The sequence below is a fragment of the Malaya genurostris genome, chromosome 3 (assembly GCF_030247185.1).
Source record: "Malaya genurostris strain Urasoe2022 chromosome 3, Malgen_1.1, whole genome shotgun sequence".
NCBI lineage: Eukaryota > Metazoa > Arthropoda > Insecta > Diptera > Culicidae > Malaya > Malaya genurostris.
The window spans coordinates 29,518,577-29,529,945 of record NC_080572.1 but is presented as its reverse complement, the minus strand read 5'-3'; the positions used below and the strand labels follow the sequence as shown (position 1 = coordinate 29,529,945).

The following is an 11,369-nucleotide window of genomic DNA, read 5'->3' as shown; positions in this document are numbered from 1 at the left end:
ACTTTTTTATTCACACTTATCCTCGCTATTCGGATATAAACACAGAGTGCACCATATCTTGTGTCGGTATGCAAACATTGAATGACTTTGAACAAAATAAGAGTTATTTTTATTTTCCTTACAGTTTATTTGGACTAGGTTTTGAAAACAACATGAATTAAGTAACACCATTTCTTACCGAGGTAAGAAATGATGCACCCTGTACTTGAAGCTGAGGTGTCAGGTACAGTAAATTCAAATTCACATTTGTTAGAACTTCAAAATATATCAAAATGAAAATAACATGTGTTTTCCTTATTTCGATTGAATTTGAATTATTTTTGAATCTCCATGATTATTTTTGAATCTCCATGATCGAAGTAAAGCTTCCCGATCATGCGACGCAGAGATATCCATCTCCTCTGTGTGGCGAAGTGCAAGCAAAATTTCTCCCCTCGCACTGGCAACTTCAACGAGAGCTCTTCTCTTTCACATATATGCACCACTGTTGTGGATGCAGATACTTTCACAGAGGTGTACACGCCGGAGAGCACTCTGGTGTATGGTTTGCGTATAAGAAGCATGGGGTACGCAAAATCAGCAAAATAAAATACTCTCTATTAATTGAAGTTCACCATCACGCGCCAGTGATCACTTGGGTGTATTTAGGCGAGAGCACGTGAAAGCGATTCATGTGCAGAGAATGTGGTTCTCTCGAACCAGCTTCTTTCAACACAAGCACGCACTCAAAATCTGTCTAATGGACACTGAGAGGAAGTGCGCTTTCCTCTTTGTGTGAAGCACACCAAATGTATCCGCCGTGTATAAATGAAACTTACGCACTGGTGTATCATTCTAGTGAAATGCCATCTCTGAATTGCGAAGTTGGAAACTTATTACTAATGGTAAAAATACGTCATTTGGATAGTCGATTGTTTAGACTCAGAACACATACATTTACAAGATTTTTCTAGGTGTTTAAATTAGTACATGTCGTATAGTTAACGATTCCACGTTTCATGTGGAAGTTCGTGCTGATTTCGCCAACTATTTCGAGTCGTTGGAATGGGACCTGTTGAAAGTAGCTTTCGTCGACCTCCATTAGTTATCTCATTTTTCATCAGTAACAAAGACACTCTGTGAACAGTGAATCTTAGAACAGTAATCTATGAATATTGTTAATGATCTTTAAAATCTTTCCTATAGTGAGTATAGTTCAGTATTGCTGACTTATAATTAATGTCATTAGAAGGAAGGTCAGAAAAGTATTGAATAGATCCAAAGTGGGACGAATAAAATATTACCTTTCCAACAATATCACAGGGTTATATAATAAATAATATTTTTATACTATATTGCTTTGATAATTTATATATAATGCTATTAATTCTTATCCTGATATACGTGAAAAGACTTGAAGTGTTCCATAAGTTCGATATTTTGTATATATTCAATGCAATTGTATCATATGATTTTTTTGTTTTGATTTAAGGTTCAACCTTGAAGTCATTCGTCTTTTCAGACCGGAAAAACTTGTTGACTCTATGTGCGGGGTTGGGAATCGAACCCAGACGGGCTGCGTGAAGGGTATCGACTTACCCATCACGCTATACCCGTAATGTGCAAGGAAAGGCAATAAACATATAATTCGTTTCATACAATTTATGTTATTATAACAAATACGATAAACATAAACTATACAATGAATCCATGCTCAAAAAACTAGGTAAACTACTGTATAATCAAATTGTATTCATTTTTTACTCTAAAGAGCCAGAAGATTAAAAAGAAATTTAAGTACAAAACGATATCTAGTGGTTTTAATCATAACATTGTTTGTGTTTAGTTTATAAAGCTTATAAATTTCTATTATGGATAACAAAAATCATTTTAAATGACCGTCACGGATCCATTCAAAAGCATCTGATATCAAAGTCTATTTTTACGTTAGATTCAAATATCCTTGAATACTGTAGAGTTAATTCGTCTTCTGCCATGACGACTTATAAGTTAATGTGCCGGTCGCACAGCCAAACTGCTGTAGGTTCAAGAGATCCAATCTGGAAAGTTGGATCTTAGCATAAATCGAGAAATCTAAGCAATAGCATCGATGTTTTTTCAAAACAAACGATCAAGTTCCGTATTGAAATGTAGTGCCATGACGGAGCAATGCTATGATTGATTTGTTAAAAGATATATCAAAATCAAGCTTCGCATCTATTTGATCATCACAATGCTGGGAATAAATCGAATTACTTCTTTATCTTATTTGGCAGGGTGAGCTCGAATATGGTGAAATGCCGAAGGGGAAACAAGCACACCGTACGCCCAAAGTTTGAACTTTTTTGATATCAAAACTATGCATCGCCGCGCATCGCGTTATTATGATTGCAACAAAAGTACGACCACAACGCGATGTCACACACAGGAAGGCAGCAATACACCGTTGATGTACTAAAGCATCTGCAACGCGAAACATATCGCTGCGGATCGTTGTTACTGTGTCAGGCATTGGCTGCCGCGATTCCACAGTGTACTGCTTCTGCTACTGGTTTATGCGACTGGCTCTCTGACGCTGCTGCTTTTCAAGGCATATTTATGCTTCAGTTCGATTCAGTTTATCTTCGGACGCCGCGGCGGCAAGACCCGATTTTAACTGCAGTACTCGTGAACAACTTTCGTAAATTATACGCGGCTGAGCTATAGCTTGCGCAGATATAGACAGCAAGTTTGTTTTTTATATATATTGGCAAGGATATCTCGATATCAACTCAATCAAGTGCAAGTACAAAGCCGGATGCTTTTGGTGTAGCATGGAATTGTTCATTCCTTCAGTGCAGTGTATTGTGAAGATTTGCGTTTTGTGCCGGTGAATCAGCTGTGGCAGGTTGACCTTTGACGTCGCGACGTCGGGTGATAGACGGTGTGTTCTACATGTATGCTCACACAGCGGCAGGGGAAAAGGCAAAACAACAACCGCCGGAAAATTCTGCATGTGCAAAATCGCAAACCAAGTGATTCAAACACAATTAAAATAGATAGCGGCAAATCGCTACCGACCGGCCGACTTTCATCCCGAGACTGTGCGTTGTGTGTTAGAATACTGGTGTTCGCGGCATGCTGCATGTGATTTAGTGATCCTTCTTGTGAAAAATTAACCTTAAACGTTTCGCGAACATCCATATGAAGATAGTAGTTTTATAAAAAAAAAAACGCAATCTAGCATAATGAATACGAGGCCATGGTTGAAAGTATTGCGGTTTCCAAAAACGAACTGATCGTGTAGGCATTGCTAGCTCCGAATAACTGATCATCATTGAATGTTATCGATGGACTACGAATTTTGGTAAGAGAAAGTTTCATAAAAAGAGTTTTTAATTATATGAATAAGAAAAGTGAAAATAGTTTTGTTTACTTATTTGTGCTAAGTAAACAAGACTATTTGTTTAACCAAAACATCTAAACGATGTGGTGATTTACTTGTACTTATTATTATTCGAATGCATGTTTTCAAAAACAATTGTTTTTCTAACTATAGGTCTAACATCTAACCCCGTTTTAATTAATTGTTTTCTTTTTTTACGTGGGGCACTTCAATCAGAAAACATAACAGGTATCCATGACTATATCGAGAAAATTCCATCGGCGTTTATGGAACGTTTTCCAACATATTTCCGTTGGACTTAGAAATGACTAACATGCCAATGATATCTATTTAGAAATAGATTAAACCAATCTATATTATTATTAAAATTTGAAGCAAAATGTAAACGGTTAGTGTAATAGACTTACCTTAAAAGAAAATAAATTCTGTTTAACTCTTCGTAATTTGTTTTATAGTATAGTGGAACTAAATGCAATTTATTTTCTTTGAAAGCGAAAATATAAATATTTGATTTATAGCATTTGATTAGGATTGCAACGAGCCATGCTATGATCTATATCGCTGAAGCAATTCTAGAAACTATATACAATTTGCAGGAATCAAATGAATTCCTTTTTGTTACAATACTAGACTAAAAACATTTTCCTTTTACCTTTCTTACGTAGAAAAGTAATAGGGCTACTGTATCAATAGTTATTTCATTAGTAGAGTCACCATGCTATTATACCGAATACTCGACATTCATTCAAAAAATTGTGATAAAATCGTGTTTTCGAGATGATTTATCAAATTTTTTTATACTGTTACATACAATCGTTTCTAAGTACCAAAAAGACTGTGTATAGCATCCTTTTTCATGACATTTTCTATCGGACCGATTTTATCTCGGTTCGTTTTTGGCAACATAATCGTTCGAATATGACATATGTAAACCAGATGATGCAGAATTTTCGAGTTTAGAGCAATTCCATGACTATATTGATTTAAACTAAAATAAATGCTGGAAAAACATAACACGCATATGTCATCCGAATCAGTTCGTCGAAATCAGCAATTGCGTGCGTGACAAATAATTTCACTAGATTTTCTCGGAGATTACTCAACCGTTTTCTACAAACTCAGATTCATATGAAAAGTCGTATGCTCCTCGTATGTATAAGTTCCTGAAGTTCTTGAATGGCTGATCCGATCTAAGATTCAAATGAAATCAAAGAATATTCTAAGATTCAAATGAAAAGTTTTAAGATTCTATAAAACATCTTCCTTTTCAGTCAGATCCATCTTCCGGTTTCGTGGATACAGGCTGATTAGTATAAAAATGTCTATTTCACATAAATTAATCAGGTTTATCGGGTTAGCAGATTTTGAAAGTCGATAATCAAATAAACTTATTTCAGTTTTAGTGGTATTCAGTTTTCGATTCGGAAGGTACCCAAAAATTTAATTCGCACTACGATTTCTCAAAGATGTAAACTATACAGCTACTCTGGTGAATTTATCTGACTTCGGCAACACCGATTTTAGAATTCCGGTTCCGGTATCGAATCGTTTTTCAAAGCTAAATTCGATTTGACCTTTTTGAGAAGGCCGAATCGAATTTCATAAACAAAAATTCAAATTAAAATAAACTTATCGTCCCATACAAAATACAAAATTAAATATTTTTTTCCAATTCTGACTTCCGACTCTGGAATTACAGGATGACAGAAGATTACAATCCCGAAAAGCTTTAAAATTTGACTCAAAACTATTGCAATTTATTCGTTATATGGCCATACGAATCGATTTGGGTTATGCTGGTTCCTGAATACCGACTTTGGAAGTACGTTAAATTACCGTAAACTTTTAAGTGGAACTTACTTGGACATTTTTTATTCCATAAATACGTTTATTTCATAGGCAACAAGTTTGTCTTCGCCGTGGCATCCACAATACATAGTACTTTAAATCTAATACATTTCGAATAGCATATTAGTATGTTGGTATTCATTAGTTAATCTAAACACTGTTTTATTCAGCGAGTTGCTATTATAAATTACATTAAATAAAATACATTTATTTTGTACATGATCTTATAACTATTTCAGGTTTTTTTGTATCAGTTCATCACTTTTATTCAATGCTAGCTGACCCGTCGAACTTCGTCGCACACAAAAAATATTTGTTCGCATTTATGTGTTCGGAGAGCAGAATTGTCAAACGACTAAGTGGTTAACGTTTCTCTTCAATATCTTTCTGATTACTTAACCTACAATCAATCGAATTCGACACACATTCGCTTTAACCAAAAAAAAAAAAAATAACACCCAAGATTACTATGAAAATGTGTACAGCTTTTAAGCATCGATGTTTCCTCAGAACTAGTTCTGTACCGTCAAGTTGCCAAAAAGTGCCACACGTACTTTAGAGCTCTAATAAAATGGATATTTTTAGGTGCGAAAGAAATTTTGGTGACTTGGAGAGACGACGCTTACATTTTAAGTTGATATTGATCTTACCAATTTGAACATTCTACTCAGCAAGAATGGCTTTCATCGTTTCAAAGAACGCTCTCTAGCCACTCTTAACACGATGCAATCAGTGCCATCAAAGGGAGACGGATATCATCTCAGCATTAAAAAACCGGCATGGTTCATTTAACATAGAATGGACACCGGTGCGAAAGCGAATTTCTCTCGATGATCACGGGTTAAGACGGTGTGGTAGGGATTCGCTCTGAAGCAATTCTCGTTTTGTGATCCGATTCTATACGGGCAGTGGATAATTGTGATAGAATCATTTTACTATTGTTGCTTATTCTAACTATGTGCATATAACCTTTGTATCCAAGAAAAGAAACTGGGTATGTTGAAACAACATTAATCATATTTGATATTTGATATTACGTATAAGTTATTTCAACACTAAATATGTTCAAAACAATCATATTTTATTGTTATTCTTAGTGGTTTAATATGTTAGTAGCTTCAACATGAACTGTTCCATAAAACCATAATATAGTTTGTTAAAACAGAGCCCTATAGTCAATATACAGTCAATAGAGAAAATGGTGAAAATAATGAAACTTCATATCTATTTTAACTTTTTTTCTAAAGGTATTTTGTTTAAATCTGATGTTGAATTATTTGACCTGGTATTCATCATATATATAGTAAATGGATGTGTTCAATTATGTCAGCTTATTTATATGCTGCAGATTAATTTTTAATAGTACCATAAGTTTAAACTTTGTTTCTCACTTCAGTGCAAATCAAATTGTCTGGTAATTCTGGCTCACGTACTTCTCGATTCAAGATGGTGTTAGGTCAAGAAAACGAAAATGTTTTTAATGTTAATTCGTGGTCAATATCAGCAAAAATCCAAAAATATGAAGGCCCCCGGTTTCGACAACACATTCAACATTGAGCTGAAACATTTGAGTATTCGCTCATTTGTCTTCTTAGCTAAAATTTTTAGCAGGTGCTGGGACCTTGGTTACTTCCCTTAAAAGTAGAAGTTAGCTAAAGTTATCCCAGTTTTGAAACCGGGGAAAGATCCTTCAAAGTAAGATCTTAAAGATGATTCGAAATCTACCCCCTTGGACAAGGACTAGTGAAGTACATGAGATGGCCTCCCTGGATATACTAAAACAAAAATTCGAACAATACTGCACGAAATTTGAAGAGAGGTGCTCAATCTCTGAAATACAAATAATTCAAAATTTGTACGTATTAGGTTAGATACAGTGATAAGTAGATAGATTTTTTATTAATAATTAAAATAAATATTTTGATTAAACATTAGTATGTAAAACAAGAGTAACTAAAACACCTATTATTAATAACGAATCGTATGAACAACAAAGATGAAAGGCCAAAGGGTCAAAACACTTGTACTGTAAAATGTTGATGTAATACACAAAAAATAAAATTAATAAACAGATATTTATGCAAATGCAATATCAGCAAGCAATTGCACCTTAGATGACTTAAAAATTATAGAAGGAGACAAAGTGGAAGCGTTATTACCCAGCCTATGGCGTATAACTCAGATATACTTATTCTCCTTTTCAGAATTTCATTCGTGTAACAATTTTGTAAGCAGAGATACGAACGACTGAGTTTGTATCAGTCTTGATTAAAATTGTTTTTAAAATAACGGATTTGTAAATTGTTCATAATGTGTTTGGAAATAAACCGAAGTAGTATAATCATATCAAACTTGCATAGACCGGTTAATTTTACAATAAATATATTCTACTCGAACATAAATATGGTCAAATTTATCCTCGGGGAAAACTGTCATATATCGAGTATTATATACGGTTAAAATAAATATTTCATATTCCGTTCAAAGATAACATGAATGGTTGCTTTAAAATTCATTTTCAAATTAAATGGAGTGTAAATTAGTTTCGAAAAACTATATATATGCTTATCTCTAGAACAACCTAACAATATGCTTGAAAAAAACTGATTAATTATTGACATAAACTATTTTTCTTCTCCGTGATAAGTTGTGTCTATGAAAATGTCTGTGAATGCTCCACACCATGGAAATCATCGATTAGATTTTCTGCAATATTTGTCAAATTGCGATTACTCTAGGTAAATTCCACACAGTGCCGATCATTACAAACTGTATCTATTTAGGTAAAGGACCGTGGAGTGGAGCGGAAAAATGTAGAAAAATTCTCTCACGGTCATGCATTGAGAGGCAGTGAGTTTGCCACTTATTATGTGCGCTATGTGTAATCTAAATCATTCAAAGGCATAATGCAAGGAAAATCTCTTAGTTTGACCTTAGCGCTTCTACAGTGCAAACTTTTCATTGATTCACAATGACCAATATTATTCATCTGACACCATTGCAAACAATCCATCAACTGGTGCCATCCATCAACAACTTTTTCTTCTGCCCTCAGTAATATTTCTAGAACAGTAATTGTATTCCGCCAGTCATTTAGTAAGCAATCAATTTTATACTCAATTAAGCACTTGGTTCGAAATGAAGAATTACGTGGATCAAGTATGCATGTAAAATCTCCACACAAAACTATTCGTTGCGCACCAAACGATTTTTTCAACGATCTAGTTTTCTTTTCTTCGACGAGCAAACACTTACGCAACTCGTTGCGCGTCAAACATCAATCGTAGATCTAGCAATCATTGACGACTTTTTCAACCGAAAATACCGTTGTCCATACAAAACAACTTTATGGATTTTTCCCACTTGTCCAGCAAATTTTCCTATTTTTTTTGTGCGAATCCGGTAGGGGTGGTAACTAATCAAACAAAAAAAGAATCATGTAAATCCGTCCATCCGTTCTTATGTGATGCGATTACAAAGAATGATCTCTGAATTTTTATAAATATAGATAGATAAGATATCTGGCTATTGGTTGAACTCATGGAAAAGAAACAAGTCTAACGTAAAATAAAATTTAAATTTAAATAAAATAAAACTCCAATGGACTTAATGAAATAATAAAGAAGTTTCATATATGTAAGGTCAGCACAAGCAAGAATGTCTCGAACTGGGACATTGGATAGTCTACCTTGAGTACGCAAGGAATTTATTAGTTGAGATCTGACATCACGATACTCCACGCATGTCCAAACGACATGAGACTTACTTCGATATATCATGGAATGTTTAATCGATTGTCACACTTTTAGATTCAAATTCGATCCGATTTGCCGTTTCGACATTACAGAGTACTGAGTGATTAAAATCTCAAATCTGCCGCTTAAAACGACGGTCATTAAAATAATGTCATGAAAACTGAAACACCGAATAATATTCATACAAAAAGCACAAGTGGATTGATAAAAATGGTATCATCTCACTGCTAGGTGGAATAAGCACGTTTTGCCTTTCTCATATAGAAAGGCTATGCAATCACTGTGAAAACCGACTTTTTAACCGAGGCCCGGAGGGCTGAATGTCGAATACCATAAGACTCAGCTCGACGAACTGAGCAAGTGTCTGTATGTGTCCGTCCGTCCGTGGGTGTGTGTGTATGTAACAAAAATATGCACTTTTCTCGGAGACGGCTGAATCGATTTTCACAATCTAAGATTCAAATTAAAGGTCTCATGGTCCCATAATCTGCTATTGAAATTTCGATCCGATCTCTGGTTCCGGAGATATAGGATGATATGCACCAAAAAAAACGGAAAAATATGCACTCACTTTTTTCGAAGATTAAAATTAGATTCAAATAAAAGGTCTAATGGTGTCATGACCTGCTATTGAATTTCAGTTGGATCCGACTTCCCGTTCCGAAGTTACATTGTAATATCTGAAAATTAGAGAAAGAGTGTGCACTCAATTTTCTCTAGAACGGCTCAACCGATTTTCACAAACTAAGATTTAAATGAAAGGTCTTATAGTTTCCTAAAAAATCCTAGAACATTTTATCCCGATCCGACTTCCGGTTTCGGATCTAAAGCATTATGAGTAGAAAATTACCAATTTCATTACTATTTGTTTCACGAACGATGGTCAAAAACAGTTACGAATCTCATAAAACTGTCTAAAAAATTCTTTAAGTTTGCAGAGCTTGTTAGTTTGTGGGTATAAAAACTTAATTCGGCACTTTCCTGTTCCGGGAGCACCGAAAGTGGTGAAGAAAAACTCCAAAAATAGACTCACTTCGATTTCTCTGCGATGCTTGAACCGATTTTCACAAATCATGATTTGAATTGAAGCTCATATTATATGATTTGAATTGAAGATCATATTATCCGACTTCCGGTTCCGCAGTTACAGGGCGATGAGTGTCAAAATTTTCAAATCGCCATATAGATTCCCAATATGTCAAAAGAAGAAGAAAACACAAAACGAACGATGCGTGCTTTGTTCTATTTCGTACATGCTATGAAGAAATCGAAACGATGACGGATGTCTGCTACTGGTGTGTGATATTGGGACGATGCTGCGGTTGATAAAAATTTCAGCTATTCTATGATAACTGCGACCGAAAGAATAAACGAATGTCATTGAATTCATATTTATTTGAAAAAATATGAAATTTCACAGCCAGTAGTGCAGTAATGCTGTTCCAGTTGTGTTGTGATGTCAATAATAAAAATAATAATAGTAATAATAATAATAATAATAATAATAATAATAATAATAATAATAATAATAATAATAATAATAATAATAATAATAATAATAATAATAATAATAACAATAATAATAATAATAATAATAATAATAATAATAATAATAATAATAATAATAATAACAATCCTTCTACATGTTTTATGCTGTTTAGCTTACTTACATGTGCAGAAGTAACAGAAACGTAGGTTCACTTCGTTTGTTAGATTTCGCCTAATTGGCTTAATCGAAATAAAGCATGAGATAGTAAGTCTAGGTTTAACTAGGTTCAAAACTGTTCCAATTTGTCGGTTATATTTGTTGCTGGCAAACGAAACAACTTCGGCTATTCCGTTCATCTGAATCCGGTTGCAGAAGAATTGGAAATGGTGATTAAAAACTGCAAAAGGATCGTTTTCCTTCAAGATGCCTTGATGGATTTTCACAAACTTATAGGTTCAAAGGAAAAGTCTTATAGTTTCATACGGAATTCCTAAATTTGTTGTACAGGGTCCGGCACTCGAAGTGTAACCAATTAAAAAGGCCATAAATTCAGTTTGGAAAATTACTTTTACTTAATTCAAAGTACAAAATTTGTAAGAATAATACAAAATTCAGAATCAATTCACTTTTGCTCGATATGACCACCTTTTGCCTTGACTATGGTCTTGAGACGGTAAAAAAACGAATCGCAAGTTGCCGAATGTGATTTGCAGGTATTTAGGCCCACTCGCGGACAATAACTTTTTTCAGCGCCTCGAGACTGGTGTATCTTTTAGTTCGGACTTTGCTCTCCAAAATGGCCCAAAGAGAATAATTCATTGGATTCGCATCTGGTGAATTCGAGAGCCATTGTGTAAACGTGATGAAGTTCGGAACGTTGTTTTTCAGCCATTCTTGGTTCACTCGAGCTTTG

At 34.4% G+C, this 11,369-nt stretch overlaps 1 protein-coding gene across 1 annotated transcript in view; it reads left to right on the top strand.

The window, feature by feature from the left end:
- Positions 1 to 2,589: 2,589 nt before the first annotated feature.
- LOC131435764 (protein NDNF) overlaps positions 2,590 to 11,369 on the top strand; it is a 57,143-nt gene continuing 48,363 nt past the window's right edge. The window contains exon 1 of the mRNA XM_058603951.1: positions 2,590 to 3,325. Within this exon, the coding sequence (XP_058459934.1) occupies positions 3,300 to 3,325 (26 nt within the window). The 5' untranslated portion in view covers positions 2,590 to 3,299. The remainder of the gene's footprint in view (positions 3,326 to 11,369) is intronic.